The 17122-nt window shown below is 28.8% G+C and overlaps 2 protein-coding genes and 1 long non-coding RNA gene across 3 annotated transcripts; 2 read left to right on the top strand and 1 right to left on the bottom strand.

Annotated features, from left to right (window-relative positions):
• The first annotated feature begins 247 nt into the window (after positions 1 to 247).
• LOC136081480 (uncharacterized) lies at positions 248 to 4012 on the top strand. The gene is made up of 8 exons (XM_065798796.1): positions 248 to 410; positions 474 to 561; positions 978 to 1519; positions 1696 to 2292; positions 2386 to 2658; positions 2716 to 2844; positions 2926 to 3339; positions 3702 to 4012. The coding sequence occupies exons 1-8, from the start codon at positions 248 to 250 to the stop codon at positions 4010 to 4012; spliced, it is 2517 nt and encodes an 838-aa protein (XP_065654868.1).
• Positions 4013 to 6675: 2663 nt separating this feature from the next.
• Positions 6676 to 8806, bottom strand: LOC136081479 (uncharacterized). The gene is made up of 4 exons (XM_065798795.1): positions 8794 to 8806; positions 8479 to 8604; positions 7127 to 8416; positions 6676 to 6854 (listed from the first exon to the last, which is right to left on the bottom strand). Exons 1-4 carry the CDS (start codon positions 8804 to 8806, stop codon positions 6676 to 6678), a joined length of 1608 nt encoding a protein of 535 aa, XP_065654867.1.
• A 266-nt stretch (positions 8807 to 9072) lies between these two features.
• Positions 9073 to 10779, top strand: LOC136081947 (uncharacterized). Its single transcript, XR_010639267.1, has 2 exons — positions 9073 to 10537; positions 10603 to 10779. It is a non-coding gene; the product is annotated as an uncharacterized LOC136081947 (long non-coding RNA).
• Positions 10780 to 17122: the final 6343 nt, after the last annotated feature.

Genomic DNA, 17122 nt, shown 5'->3' with positions numbered 1-17122 from the left:
AATTCTACTGCAGATTGGATTATGTCTTATGTTCCTGATAAAATTAAAGTTGTAGAGTTGTACAATAGAATAAGAAAACAAATAGAATTTAAATTTAAGAAATCATCTGTTAAGAATGTAACAAAACAATTTCTAAAGGAATAGAAGTTACGATGCTTTATCTTTTATAAATGATGCTAAAAAAAGGTTTTTAAAGTACTAAAAGAAAATAAAAAAATTAAAAGTTTATATAGTTCTCTATTGTGAAATGGAGCGTACTGATATTAAAACAGGAGAAACTATAATCACATCTGCTCCATTTAGAACGAATAATCAAGTTGTATTAGAACCGACAGATTTAGATGAGTTTTATGAAATATCAAAGCAGAAAATTTTAGAATCATTATCATCTTTTCAACAGTTAGGTTCAGGTTGAAGGTTTGTTTCTGTTGAAAATATGGATATAAATATTATTGAGTATAATCCTATTAAAGCAAAATCATACATTCCACTTAATAAAAATTTAGCAACTAAAAAGGCAATAATTAATATGAAAAATGAAGATAATCAATGTTTTAAGTAGTATATTGCAAGAGCATTAAATTCAAAAGATAAAAAATCTGAAATAGTAGGTTAAGAGCTTAAAAATCAAGCTGAAAAAATAAACTGGGATAAAATAGAATTTCCAGTATCATTAAATCAAATTACACAATTTGAGAAAAATAATCAAGATATCAATGTATATGGTCATGAAAACTCATAAGCTCATATTTTGCGTGTATCAAAGAATAATGATCGCAAACATTTAATAGACTTACTATTAATCTCAAATGGTGTTACTAATCATTATTGTTTAATAAAAAGTTTAAGCAGATTACTTTCTTCGCAAACATCTAATAAACATTGCAAAAAACGCTATTGCAGAAATTGTTTATTAGGGTTTAATTCTGAAGAATCTTCATCTAAACATATACCTTATTGTGAAACACATGATTCAGTACGTATCGTAATTCTGAAGAATCTTCATCTAAACATATACCTTATTGTGAAACACATGATTCAGTACGTATCGAACTTCCATCACCAAAATCAACAATGCAATTTACTAATCACAATAAATCAATGAGAGTTCCGTTTGTAGTATATGCAGACTTTGAAAGTTTTATCAAACCAATTGACACTTGTGAACCAAATCCGAATGATTCATATACTAAACAATATCAAAAACATATTCCAAGTTCATTCTGTTATTATATTAAATGTTTTGATGAAAGTTTTTGTCAAGGTAAATTAGTCACATTTACTGCAAGTAGTGAAACGGATAATGTTGCAAAAAAATTTGTTGATAGTTTACAAGAAGATATTAAGAAAATTTATCACATGATTAAATTTCTAAAAAAGATAATATTTACTCCTGAAAACAAGCATGATTTTAATTCAGCAATATCATGTCACATTTGTGGAAAAAAACTAAATAAAGATAAAGTACGTGACCACTGTCATATTACTGGAAAATATAGAGGTGCTGTCCATCAAAACTGTAATTTAAATTGTAAAATTCCGAAATTCTTTCCAGTACTGTTTCACAATTTATCTGGTTATGATTCTCACTTATTTATAAAGAAATTATCAGGGGGAAAGTTGAGTTGTATACCAAACAATGAACTAAAGTATATTAGCTTTTCTAGAGAAATTAAAGTGATGAGTTTATTAAAGATGGAAAGAAAGTTGAAATTAAGCGTGAACTTCGTTTCTTAGATAGTTATAGATTTATGCCTGATAGTTTAGATGCTTTATCAAAGAATTTAGCAAAAGATAAATGTAAAAATATTGGAAAATTTTATTCAGGTAAAAAATTAGATTTGTTACTAAGAAAATGTGTATACCCATATGATTGGGTTGATTCTATTAATAAATTTTCTGAAACACAATTACCACCAAAAGAATCATTCTTTTCGAGATTAAACGCTGAAGATTTAAGTGATGATGATTACTCACATGCACAAATTGTATGGAAAGATTTTAATTGTAAAACATTTAGAGATTATCATGATTTGTACAATGTTTCAGATGTGTTGTTACTTGCTGATGTATTTGAAAATTTTAGAGATCTTTGTATTAATATTTATGATTTAGATCCAGCTTGGTATTACACATCACCAGGATTAGCTTGGAATGCAGCATTAAAGAAAACAAAAATAAAATTAGAATTGCTTAGTGATTACGATATGATACTGATGATAAAAAAAGGAATACGAGGAGATATTTTTATGATATATAATAGATTAGGAACATCTAATAATAAGTACATGGGTGATGCGTATGATCAAAACAAACCATCAACATTTATCTAGATGCTAATAATTTATACAGATGGGCAATGAGTAAACCACTTCCAACATGTAGTTTTAAATGGATGGAAGTTTAAAAAATGGAAATCAATTCCATGTATACTAGAAGTCGATTTAGATTATCCTGAACATCTACATGATGAACATAATGATTATCCGCTCGGACCTGAAAGATTAACAATTAATCGTGTTGAAAAATGTGTACTTAACTTAAATAATAAGAAAAATTATTTGGTACATCATGAAAATCCTAAATTGTATGAAAGATTAGGATTAAAGATTACAAAAATTCTGAGAGGAATAATATTTGAAGAATCAGCATGGTTAAGTAAATACATTAAACTTAATACAAAACTTGTTTTGTATTTAGTTTAATGTATTTTAGAATTTTTTAAACTCATGAACTATTCAGTATTTAGAAAAACAAAGGAAAATATTGAAAATAGAGTTGATATTAGATTAGTAACAGACAGAAATGAAGCTAATAAATTAGCATCAAAACCTAACTTTGAAAGTTGAACAATATTTGATGAAAACTTAATAGCAATACATATGAAAAGAACAAAATTAACATATGCTAAACCAACTTACTTAGGGGTGTGCATATTAGATTTGAGCAAAACACTAATGTACGAATTTCATTATGATTACATAAAGAAAAAATATTCTGATCGAGCAAAACTATTATTCACAGATACAGATTCTTTAGCTTACGAAATTAAAACAGAAGACATTTATGCAGATATTGCTAAAGATATTGAAAGCAAATTTTATACAAGCGATTTTGATAAAGATTATCCTGCAATTAATAAAGTAGGTTTTAAAGTTGGAGCTAATAATAAAGTATTAGGAATGTTTAAAGATGAATCAAAAGGAGCACAAATTGAAGAATTTGTAGGACTCAGATCAAAGTTATATTCTTACAAAGTACACGGGGAAGAGAAGAAAAAATGTAAAGGAGTAAAGAAAAATGTTGTTAAAAAGTATATAACACATGAAGATTACAAAGGTTGTTTATTAAATAAAAAAGCGTCATGTTAGGAAAATGAATGTCATAAGATCCCATTTACATGAAATTTACACAGAAGAGGTAAATAAAGTAGCATTAAGCGCGGAAGATTATAAAAGAGTTATTTTAGAAGTTGGTATACACACATTAGCATATGGACACTACAAACTAAACGAAAATAATTTATAGGTCAAAGAGGTCAATTTGTTTTTTTCTTTTAAAAAACAATTAATAAGTAAAAATGGAAAATAAAAATTATCATAAACTTGTCATTGTTGAAGGAATAATTTTACCAAATGAACCACTAATAAATTTTAAATTAATCTAAGCAGCAAAAAAACTAAAAATAAAACATTTTAAAGGTGTATTTGTAAGAGATGAATTACCTAAAAACACACAAAGAAAAGAATGTGAAATATTAAATACAGGAGATTCAAGTACGCGGGGATTTCACTGGATTTGCTGGTACAAAGACGGAGATAAAAAACTAAGTTTTGACTCTTACGGACTACCACCACCAGTTGGAGTTGATAATTATTTAAAAAGTCCTGTTTATTATAATAATGATAGAGTTCAATTTGAGAATACCTCATTCTATGGACACCTATGTTTATATGTTTTAAAAAAACTAGATGAAGGATATGATTTTCAGAATATTATGAATAATTTATAAATTCGGACGTACAACAATTAATTTAACTACAAGTCGAGTAGTTTCAAATGGCTCAACAGCATCTCAAGCTAATAGTTTGTTTAATAAAAGAGATGGGCAGAATAATGCAACTAGTGATATTGATATGAATACATATAAATTAATAAATGTAATTTATCAACATTTAGATATTTGAAAACAACTTATGGTAGTGAATATATATTATTGAACACTGCAGGTAATAGAAATGGTGTTTATTTAAAATATACAGGAATGCATATTATCGGTAGGGGGAGGGGGTAGAGCAGGTAAGCGACATTAAAACTACTCAATCGATGTAATTACATTTGATTTTTGATATTTCTATTTCCATTCAATGTATGTACGCCAAAATAATACACAAAAAATTATCATATAAATTTATCTATATTTTATTACAAGTTATCATAGCATTTAAAAGAGAATTCATATAGTTGGTTTTCCAAAAACAGCAACAAAAACATGCAATAATATTTTTGTGAGATACACCTTGTCACAAAGAATAATAGTTCCTAGTAAAAATATTTCAAACTAGCAAAAAAAAGTAGTAGAAAGTTCCTTGCAATTTTAAAATATACTAAAAATCTATCTGAGAGTACACGAAACAAATGTGAACGCAGAAAAACAACTAAAAAAAAGTCCTCTTCAATTTTTATTTCGAACCAAGTGATAACTTTTATAAACTTATATAAGAAGATAAAATAAAAAAAATTCAAATTATTCCTATGAGCATTTAATAAAATATCAAGCTTTTACTTTGGTGGTACCAATAAGCTTGCAGACAGAATACGAATCAAAACTATTTGATGCTTTTTTAAACAATATTTTAATATCTTTAATGTTTCTGCAAAGATTTTTTGTTTTTTTTCCTTTCTCTTTAAATAACAGCCCAGTAATTTTCAATTACCCCAAAATTCTGGGCATTAATTTTACATTATTTTTTTAAATACCATTTATTATTTTTATTATTTTTATTATTATTTTTAAATACCATTTTTTTAAATACCATAATTAGTTTAAATAATGACTTGAAGCTAAATCAGCCCAGAACACAGGTCTGTTATTGTGTGATTTAATAAAAAGTAAAAGGTGTTTTCGTAACTCTTTAACATATATTCGACCAGAAAGTGTGGACTGAGAATATAAAGTGCTGATTTTTTGCTACAACTACAAATAAATTGCTAAATCAAGGCTTTTTTTAGCGAACTTGTCTTGTTTTGTTTATTTAAATTTCTTCTCTGCTTTTCTTCTATATTTGGCAATATAATAGACAGCACCAGAAATTTACTGATGATTGTTCTTGGTATAAGTTTCATCGTCTTCAATAACATAAAAATATTTAGAAATACAGTTGTCATTTTTTCTTTGAAGTTTTCTGCAGCGGGTAATTGCATTTTTCTTGTTGATTTTTAGATCGGTAAGACACTTTTTGTGCTTTGAAAAAATGAAAACCATTTGTTTATTTTATAACATAACTATGAGAAAATTCATAAATTTTTGCGCGTTCCCTTAGCGAATGGCTTTGGTAATCTTAAAACTGTTAACCAGTTTAACAGTTATAAGATTGTTTTTTAACTAGTTTTATATCTTTAAAGCCCTCGTTTCTTCCATCACCAGATTTGCATTTGATCTATCTTGTTTGAGAAAAACTTTGAATTACACGACTAACGGTGTATGGATGAATTTGCAACGCTTTTGCTATCGAATTGCAGCTACTATTGGAATTTTCTAAATACTTGTGTATAATTTTTTCTCTTATGCCTTCTTCTTTTGCCATTTTAAAAACTAATCTTAATTTAAATCAAAAAACTAACACATTTTTTTAAAACCACAACTCGTTGTAAACAAAATACAAAACAATTAAAAAGGTTTTATTTCAACCACTAAAAAAAAACGTACTTATTCTTTTACATTTTTTTTTGTGTACACTCTTTAGTGCAAAAAGTTTCAATGCCAACTAGATCATATACTAAAGTGTTGCTAGACGCTTTAAAACTCGCGTAAGGTAATCGTGTTCAAACGTGTTTTCTTTTCTTTGTCTCTGGGAAATCTATTTTTTTAAACGTTTTTAAATCATTTGACTTCTTCAATGATTAATTACGTGCGGTGGGTTATACTTTTAAAATTTTGAATATAGGAGCGCGGGCAATATTTTTTTATGTATTAAGATATAAGAAGAAACGTGAATAACTTTTTTTTCTTATAACGTTTACCTAGTAGGGACTCAAGGCATTTTTAAATTTGTAAGTTTTACCAAAAACTCATCAAAATGGCACTTTTCTGCCTTTTTTAAAAAACTTATGGGAATGCAATCATCGAAAAACAATTAGATATAATATAAACATAAAAATAAACCATAACCTATGGTGCTACTTTACTTGTCATGTTTTACATGTATAACTCACGGAACGGCGTGGTATTGACAATAACGATTGGCTCCTAGGCAATGATGTCTAAAATAACTTTTTATTACAAAAGTATAGAAAAACCTAATCTAATTCAAAAAATGTAAGAAAACGTACTCGTTGAAATGTAATTTTGAAAAGTCCATATTTAAATATATATTTTTACATTTCCACATTTAAAATAAATACTTTCAACTTCTTTCATTGACTTGTTAAGAGTTATTTTTTTTAAAAGTAACTTTATAAGCATACTGAAATGACAGCTGGCTTAAACGATGGAGGCATGTTGAAATCAGAATCATAATCACTTAGCATATTGCCATAAACTTGGGAAACAAACAATGAAGGTGATAATCGTTTAGATGTTATTTTAATGCGACACGAGTCACCTTCATATTCGGAAACAAGATCGCTTGTTTCTTCAGATTGTTTTCAATTTTCTAATGCCCTTTCCTCACACTCTGTCAAAAAGAAGTGAGAAAAATTTGAATTAATTGTGCATTGTAATGATACTTTTATTAATATTTAATCAGGTATAATTTAAACCAGCACATATATACATGCATGTATACATGCATATATATATATATATATATATATATATATATATATATATATATATATATATATATATATATATATATATATATATATATATATATATATATATATATATCCCAGTTTGTTTTACCATTGCAATGTTGTGAATGTTCTACTATTCCAGATGTATCCCAGTTGGCTTGTGTAACATTATTTTTATGTTCTTGAATTCGTGTGGAAATCTTTTTTCTTGTTTCACCAATATAACATGCACCACATGTGCAACTAAGTTGGTACACTCCTGGATGACTGTTCGGAGGCAGTTTAGACTTGTTTCGGCAGAGTATATTTATCAAGGGATTACCAAAACGGAAGACTGTTTTAACACCGACTTTACGAAACTCTCTTCTTAGAACAAGGCTTAATTTTGGGACCCGTGGTAAAATAACAAGATTTTTGGTATCAATTTTTTGAGAACTAGATTTATTTGTGGAGTATTTATAATTTTTAGCAATATCTGAATACTGTTTATATGAATGTCCATTTTCAGTAAAAATCTTAATAAGAAAATTAATTTCATCTTGAATGTTATGTTCTGAACAAATTTTGTATGCTCGAGCTAAAAAACCTTTAAAAATACTAACTGCGATATTCTGTGAAATACATGATTTTGGTTTTATTAGTACGTTTGTAATTGTATCTTTACGATGTATGGAAAACTCATATTTGTGAAGAGAGTGATTGGTTGAAATACAAATATCTAAAAAATTTAGTTGGTGTTGAGCATTTTCGTATTCGCATGTATATTGGATTGATTTATCTTGTGAATTTAAAAGTGTAAAAAAAGAATTTGCGTCATCAATATTAGTAAATCGAGCATGGCTATCATCAACGTAACGTTTATAAGACTTTGGTGCAATATTGACATTTAAAGCCTGTTGAATAGCATTAGATTCAATATGTTGTAAATATGCTTCTGACAAGACAACCATTATGGAAAGACCTATTGGACCAGAGTTTTTTAAAATATATATTTTGTCTTCCCATAAAAAATAACACTTACTAATACAGAGATCAATTAGTTTATGAATGTCTACTAAAGATAATTTAGTTCGTTGTATAAGATCATCTCTATCTTTGTTTAGCATATCAATAATTGTAATAGTTGCTTTATCAAGTGGCACTGATGGGTATAAATTAATAACATCAAATGACACTTGAACTTCGTCATTAATAAACCATTCTTTTGCTGTTGATACAAACGACAATGAATTTTTAACACGGCATTCATTTTTATTTAAAGTTGGTTGTATTATCTCAACAAGATGTTTCGAAAGTTTATGAGGTGGTGTGCCAATTGTCGAAACTATTATTCGCATTGGATAACCTTTTTCACTTTTATGTGCTTTAATACAACCGTACAAACGGGGTGGAATTGCATCTGAAGGATATATTTTACCATACGTTTTTTTATCTAGTTTTTTTATCTTTTTTTTAATTTACTAAGGGTACGTTGAATACGATTTAGGAACTTCTGAGTTGGATCAACTTTAGATATTGCGCAATTGCCAAGTTGTTCCTTTATTTTTTGTATTGCTGATTCTGAATTTAAAATGGCAAATCCATTACCTTTATTAAATGGATATAATTTTATGTTGGTTGAATTTTTTTTTTTTAAAAATAACTAAAACGCGTTCTGTTATTTCAAACAACTACACACAAAAAATTCGTGAGGCCATTGAAATACAACGTGTACAATGTTCAAAACCTAAAGAAAACGTTTTAAATCGTGACAATGGCAATTTGGTGATGACTCACCATTGGAAACCATTCTTTGTAAAATTAAAAAATGTTGAATATCTGACGTTGCAATGACATCATTTGGTTACGTTTATTATAATTTTTTAAACGGTTTTTTTTTTTTTTAACGGTTTTATTAGTTTGATAATGGCTCTCACTATATGAGCCGAAATATTACTTAAAAGAGAAATAAATAGTATGATACCGTATATGATGTTTTAATGCTTATAAAATTATTACACATACTATTAAAGATGTCGCTTAAATTTTATACATAACTTTTGTGTGTTATGTTATAGATGATATATAAAACATGAAAAGAATTGATCTTCAAAAAATTAAAGAGCTAGGTTTTTAATAAAGTTAACATGCTTGAATCTTTGTTTAAAGAAGTTTTAAATGTTTATAACCTTCATGAAGATGACTTCGATAAATCAGAGCTTAGAACCAAAACTACTAACGGAGAACGTATAAAGTTTTACAGGCTTCCCAAAGATATTTCTATTCGAGTTTTAAATACAAAGGGAATGAATTTCAGAAATGGGCATATTTGTTGTGAACATTTTTCATCTGGAATAAGAGAGTTATGTACTGATATTCCAGACATAGCTTCACCACCAAGCCAAATTGCTATTATGGAACGAAAATACGCAAATGCTCTGGCCAAAATAATTAAATCAAGAAAAACGACTGAAGCTGATAAAAAACATTTGAAAGGGTTAAAACGTAAGCTTAGTATGATGATATCCTTTTCTAAACCTTGTCCTATTCGTAAAAAACCAACAAACCAACCTTCTTATGTTACAAAATCTCCTTTATCATTACTTAAACCAACAAAACAACAGTTATTTTCGAAATTAAAAAAAGAAGCAGATGCTAACAAAGTTCTTCTAGAAAAAATAAACAATACAAACAATTATATAAAACAGCTTAAAAAAGAAAAAAAAATAAACAAAGTAAAGAACGATATGTTACATAAAAAATATTTAATTTTATCTGTAAGAAATCAAATTTCAAAAAAAGAAATATTCCAAACTTAAACACAACTTTAAATATTCCAAACTTAAAGACAAACCAAAGCAGTTTAAATGTATATGTGGTTTAACTGTCCTGCAATTTCAACTCCTTTATAATTGTGTAGCACCATACTGCCACTTAATTGAATATCCGGATTGCAAAGGTACAGGAACCAGATTCCTTGAAAAAAAAACCGAATTGTTTTCAGTTTTAACATTGTACAGACATGCACTTCATCTTGGTGTTATTGGATTTATGGCTGGCGTTTCTAAAAGCACCATGTATCGTGTTTTTACTGGATGGGTTGTATTTCTAGACACAATATTTTCAGAGATAAATTTAAAAGTCGAAAGCACTTATATTTTCCTGATGATGCCTTCTGTTTTTAAAAAAACTGGCCATGGTGAAACCGATATTGTTGTGGATGTTACAGAATTTAAGTTTCAACAACCAACCAATTATGACCTTAACAATGTTTTCAAGTTATAAAAACTGTACAACAGGGAAAGCTTTAATTGGAATCTCTTCACATGGGTCAGGATTGCTTTTTGAAAACATATACCATGGTTCGATCACAGATAATGAATTAACAGAACAATCTCATATTTTAGAACTAGTTGAAAAAAACACGAAGTTATGGCAGATAGAGGGTTTTCAATTCAAGATTTATGCGCTTCAAAAGGAATATATCTGAATCGACCATCTCAAAAATCAAGCCATCAGTTCCCACAAGCTGATGTAGCTGGTAATTTTAATATTTTAATATAATTTTAATATATTCTACCTGTATTCATGTAGAGATATTTATAGGATGCGTACGTGATTGGTCAATTCTTAAAGCGGTGTGGCCGGTACAAAGAATGGACTTACTTTCTTCAACATGGAAAATGTTATGTCATGTTGTAAACCTTACAATGCGCCCCATCGGGCCAAAGGCAGAATCTTGTAATTAATAATATTTTGTGAATATATATAACCATATAAAAACATATTTTATTGTTTTATCATAATTTTAAACATTTATATCAATTTTAATAGGAAAGTTGATGTTTTTACAAGTTCTTTAATATACGATCTAAGTGGTTTTAGTACTTTAAAATCAGGAATTTTCCCCACAACATTATTTCCAAGAATAGTGAGCAAAGAATGTTCATGATGTTGCCAATTTTTTATTGGATTTGAATGCAAAATGCTATCTGATAATTCCTTGATAATTGACATCAGTAAATTATTTAGTTGAATAGTAAAGAAATTTGAGTTTGAAGTTTCACGATGATAAGATTGTAAAATGCAGTATTTAGATTTTGTACATAGTAGTGCAAGCTGAGCCTGCACGTAATACTGAGGTTGGTTTTTTAAATGGGTCAATGGACGGTCACTGTTTTTTGCTCGTGTTTCAATTTCCAAAATAATTTGATGTGACACAAGGCTATCTGGACTTGCCCCATAATTTAAATCATCTGGGTGATAGAAAAATCCACACATTTCAGGAGAACATTTTAACATCTTTGCAAAGTGCTGAAGTGCAATAAATTCATATTTATGACCACGCTCAAAATTTTTTATGCTTTGTGTGTTATAAATATCATTTTCATTTAATCCTTCCTTAACTATCTTCCAATAATTTGTAAATTTTTCCTGTCCATATATTCCTAGCAATGCTGGTAATCGACTCCCCGTTATTTTTCCTTTTCTTGTGTCCATCCACTCCTGGGTATTTTGTTTGACATTAATATGATTTGTGTATTGTCCTTGTGATGGTATCAGATTTGTCAAATCAATGCGAATAACAGGATCCTCATTTAAAAGTTGTTTATTAATTTTTTCTAAAACAATAACTTGTTCAGGCGAAACTATGATTACCTCGATGTTTACTTTATTTTGATTTAGTATTTGCAATATTGTTGGTATTTCACTACAATTATCTTGACATTTTTGTGGGTTTACTGCTTGTTTATTTAAAGTAAGACTTTTTGCATTTATAGAACTTAACTTACTGAACTGGGATTTAAAACTTTCAGGATCATATCTAAATCTTAAGTGCCCCATTAGTGAAGATTCATATCCAAGATCTATTGAACAAAGAGTATCATATACGTGTCTTTCAAAATTGGGTTCCTTTTTCAGCCCTTCCTTAATTTTTTGCTTCATTTTTAAAACATCTCTTTTAAAAGATGAACTTTCTGGATCTGCTGGAGTAATTTTTAAGTTTTCAATTGTGCTTTTGTCTCTTGCTGATTTTACTTTAATATGAGATAGTGGGACCATTGGAATAGAACTTTTTTTTGATCTTTTATGCCATTTCTGTATCACTTGTGTGCACGTTAATTCTGAAATTGTTGTCTTTGTATCCTCATAATGCTTTAAGTAAAGAAGGATACCTAAAACATGACAACAAAGCCCACTAAGACCAACGGGACATTCACAATAACCTTTACGAGGTGTCCCTCCTACAAAAAGTAAATAAGCAGGGTGTGCATCATGGCTATCATAGGCGTAGAAAGAATTTTTTGGTGTTCGAGATAGGTAACTTCTAGACATGGAGCAAACTCCAAACATTTATATGCTTATACTTATGTCAAATAATGACGGTTTGCAAAAAATTGCGATGATTGGAGGCTGGGTACAAAAAAGCCCCAAAATTTTCGCCCCCCCCCCCCTGCCCCAAACGTGAGAGCACCAAGTTGATGAAGTATTTTTTGTACTATTCTTAACTAGACTTATTTTCATCGATAAATTTTAGATTTCATTTTAAAATATTTTAGCGTTCAAAAATTATGACCATCTAAAGTTTAAACCCCCCTCAACTTGAGGGGGCTGCAAATTTTATATGGTAATAATTTCTAAACGCTAATAGATAATACTATGAAACTTAAAATTTATCGATGAATATAAGTCTAGTTAAGAATAGTACAAAAAATACTTCATCAACTTGTTGCTCTCACGGTTGGGGCAGGGGGGGCGAAAATTTTGGGGCTTTTTTGTTCCCAGCTTCCAATCATCGCAATTTTTTGCAAACCATCATTATTTGACATAAGTATAAACATATAAATGTTTGGAGTTTGCTCCATGTCTGGAAGTTACCTATCTCGAACACCAAAAAATTCTTTCTACGCCTCTGATGGCTATAAGATTTTCTTATGAAAGCTCTTACATATACTATATTGTTATCTGAATGTATTTAACTGATATATTTTTTCTGCTAGTTAACATTTGGCATGCTTTTTGCTGTTGTCCAAATGTACCCTCTCTTTTATTGAGTATGTATTCTTTAAAAAGTTCAGAGTTTACAGGGGGTAGAGGTTTTCACTTCCAGTCCAATTTTGAGACATGTGTGGTGTCTCGTCTACATGTGTGGTGTCTCGTCTACATGTGTGGTGTCTCGTCTTCATGTAAGCTTATTTTGAATAAGTAGTTTTTTTTTTGCTTTTAGATAAAGTTTCTTAACTCGTTTTGGATATGGTAAGAACTTCAAAATTCTGCCTTGCAACTCTATAACAGAGCCTGTGACACCCAGTCCGTGGTTAACAAGCCATTCAACGCAAATCTTTCTTGATGCAGTTGAAATGTTAACTACATTAATATTTAATTGCATTTATAACAGTAATAGTAAATTAGTTTATATTTATATTAGCTATATTTTGCTTCACTTTTAACTGCTATAAATGTAAACAAACGCAATAAATTATTTTGTCCCTACAGCTCAATTATTAGTACCCAGACCTTCCCGTATGAAACTTGCTAATGCCTCATATTTTATTGAATGTAAAATAGAACTCCACCACCGCGCTTATTTATTTGCCTTTCAACAGAAATCATTTCAAAATGATAAAGATTAAAGCTAGAATTTTTATTTATGTCGTTTGAGGTAGCCCAAGTTTCAGTGAAGCAAATAATATTAAAAAAGTATTTAGTTTCCTCAAGTAAATTTAGGAACTTTTCAAAATTACAATTAATGCCTCTGATATTTACGTGTAGAATTCTAATTCGATCGTCGCTTTCCTTATTAATATTCTTAAATATTAACAATATTTTTCCTTTTTATTCATTTTCCTAAATTCTTACTATGATAAAGAAATCGTTACTATTGAAATTTTATATATATATATATATATATATATATATATATATATATATATATATATATATACATACATATATATATATATATATATACATACATATATATATATATATATATATATATATACAATACTGTGAATAAGTTTTAGACTACTTACATTTTTTCAAAAAATCCAGGAAAATTCTTCTCTAATATTTAAGTTAGTAGTTCTAAATTATGAACTTACTAAAACATATGTATTTCACAAAATATGGAACAATTACAAACTTTTTAATGTCAAACTTCATAAAAAACTCTTAATATTTACTATGTCCTCCTTTTGCCTAAATCCCAGCCAATATTTGCCGGGGAATAGATTTATACAAGTTAGTTATAAAATCCTGCGGTAGGTTGGGACATTCTCTTTAAAGTATTTAAAACTATTCTTCAGCATTTCGAATATCCACATAACGTTCCCCGGTGAGTCGCCCCCATACTTTGATCAAATCACCTACTCCAGATGAAGATAAACAGCCCCAAACTTGTAAAGAGCCTCCTCTGTGTTTAATAGTAGGGTTTAAACACTAGGGTTGATAGGCTTCTTCAATTCTTCTTCAAACATATTGGCGTCCTTTCGTTCCGAAAATTTCGAATTTGGACTCATCGGTGTACAGAACCCGATTAACATTTCCTGGGCCTAATCTTTGTGTTGTATTGCATATTTAAGTTGTTTTTCTTTATTGCTACACCGTAATAATAGCTTTCGAATTGCAATACACCCGCTTAATTGCGATTTAAGTAGGTGCCGTCGAATAAAAGAAGAGCTGATACTTTTCCCAGTTGCTGTGTTAATGTCTTTTTCCAGCTCGGTTAATGTTTTTTTTGTATTTCTTAAAAATAGGGTTTTTAAATATTTATTGCGATCTTTTATTAGCTTAGGAGGTCTACCACTTTTCTTTCTATCTTCAAGGGAGCCAGTTTCTCTTAACTTTTTAATGATTTCTGTAACAGCGTTCTTCGAATATCCTGTTTTGGATGTAGTTGTTATGACACATCATTTTAATAAATAAACAAACAAATCCCTCATGTTTCCTTATCATTTTTGTTTCATTTTATCATTTTATTTATTCAAAATAATATATTCTTTCAACTTTTCTTATATATTATTAAACTTAAGTACGCTTTAAAAAAATTACACAGGAAAAAAATTGTAAATACGTCTAATTATACAAGTGGGCTAAAACTTATTCACAGTACTGTACATATATATATATATATATATATATATATATATATATATATATATATATATATATATATATATATATATATATATATATATATATATAATCTGTAAGTTTTGAAACACAAATATATATATATATATATATATATATATATATATATATATATATTATTTTTGCATGGATATCGTTAGCACTAGAGTAATTAGGGATCACGGAAGTAACCAACGTACCCGTCAACAGACCTAGTCCTAGATAACGTTGAATATTTATCATAATATTTTTATTGTAATTTATGTACATTGCAGAGTCAGTGGAGAGCCGCATTATAACCTTGAAATTTTAACATCAAATGTTTATACCAGGGTTGGCAACCTGCTTGCAAGCAGCAGATTGCCGATTCTGGTATAAACATTTAAATAATATGATGTACTTACATAAAGCCAACAAACACAAACTTTCAAAATATAATAGTATTACGAGTAAACACCTCGCGCGTGCTCATTTAGTTCTGTGTGTGTCAGGTATTTTTAAAGCACAACACGGTTTAAAAAGAATTTTTTTTTTTTATGCAATTGAGTACTTTTGCTGTGCAAGTCTTTGATTATGACCATGCATAATATACTTTAACGAAGAAGAAAGATTGAATAATACGTGAAAGTTTATTTCACTCACGCATGAACTTGAACATCAGAATTAAATCACCTCTTATACTTCTTTCTTCAAATGTCGTAAGGCCTAACATGACTCTTCGCTACTCGGCGGTGCGATCTCAGAAACGGTTTTTATAGCACGGTTTTGAACTTTTTCTAGTGCTTCTATATCTGCCCGTTGGTAGTTGGTGACTACGATCGAATAGTGTACTAATCCTGGCATGAAATAGTCTCGTTTTGATACTTTTTTTCTCGGCCAGTATGCATGACTAGTAACGAAGTAAATAAGTTTATTTAAAAAAGTAACGTCAACTTTTCTTGACCTCCCCCCACTCCCTGGTCAAAAATTGTCTAAAATACCTGGACCCCTCCCCTAATGGAGAGCCCCCTGTTCCTCGCAAGTTTTTTGCAGCGTTGAGTATTTTTGTTTTTTCTTGAAAATTTAATAACTTTAGGACAATAGTTCTTGGTTTCTTATCTTCTTTAGGTTGGCCTATTTTATGAGCTCTTTCTATAATAATATCATTGTTAATTTTAAGTTGTTTTTTGAACATTTTTTTTACTGCATTTTTGCACTAAGCCCGATTTTTATTTGGTTTTTCATATATTCCTCTTTCTATTCTTAAATTATTCCTTCGAGACTGGTTCTCCAAATCTAATGTCTTTTTATTTAATATGTTTATTTCTTTATTTTAACGCTTCATGATCTGATTTAAGGTGGTACTAGCCCATAAAAATTAAAACAGTCAATTTATTTAATTTTGATGCAATTTTTTTTTTAAACTATGTGCATTAAAAAATTATTTAGAGTAAATATAATAAAAAGTATTAGTATACTCGAAAACATGCTGAGTCAGCAAAAAATATACAATTTTAACTACATTTTTAAACAAGGATTTCTCATGAAATAATCAGTGTGTGAAGCTAAAATTTTGCAAAAAGGTTAACAACATGTTGATTGAGGGATTTGATCAGAATCACCATCAGAACTTTTACAGAATCAAAATGGCTGCACTTTAAAAAATAATTTTTGATTATTATGTAAAATTTGTGCTGCTAATGTCAATAACTCGACAACAGCTAACTATAAAAGTCTTTTTTTGGTCAAATCCCTTCACAGTAACCTGATGAACATTCTGTGAAAATTTTAGCCATAATCCCCAAGTAGTTCAAAAGATATTCTTGCTCAAAGTTTAAAAATCTGTTAACAGAGAAAACGCAAGAAAACAAAATAAAACAACTTTAACAATATATATCTTTAAAAATTTCCAGACACATAGGAGTCATCCTTGCTAAATTCTTTTTTTATACCTCTCAATTTTTTCCTTCTTGATTTTGTCACTTCTTTTTCCTTCCTTTCCATATGAATA

This window comes from Hydra vulgaris, chromosome 06 (assembly GCF_038396675.1).
Source record: "Hydra vulgaris chromosome 06, alternate assembly HydraT2T_AEP".
Taxonomy (NCBI): domain Eukaryota; kingdom Metazoa; phylum Cnidaria; class Hydrozoa; order Anthoathecata; family Hydridae; genus Hydra; species Hydra vulgaris.
The sequence above is the reverse complement of the archived record's forward strand: the minus strand, read 5'-3'. Positions and strand labels throughout refer to the sequence as shown.

Bases quoted from the DNA above. Each gene is read 5' to 3' on its own strand.
- LOC136081479 (XM_065798795.1), bottom strand. The intron at 8,417-8,478 runs GTAAATTAAAAA...TATATCCTTCAG, and splicing joins TCGTATTCAACGTACCCTTA to ATGCAATTCCACCCCGTTTG. The intron at 6,855-7,126 runs GTAAAACAAACT...AACAATCTGAAG, and splicing joins ACATTCACAACATTGCAATG to AAACAAGCGATCTTGTTTCC.
- LOC136081480 (XM_065798796.1), top strand. From the start codon at position 248: ATGGAGCGTACTGATATTAAAACAGGAGAAACTATAATCACATCTGCT. The intron at 411-473 runs GTTGAAGGTTTG...ATCCTATTAAAG, and splicing joins TTTTCAACAGTTAGGTTCAG to CAAAATCATACATTCCACTT. The intron at 3,340-3,701 runs GTTGTTTATTAA...AACATTTTAAAG, and splicing joins AACACATGAAGATTACAAAG to GTGTATTTGTAAGAGATGAA.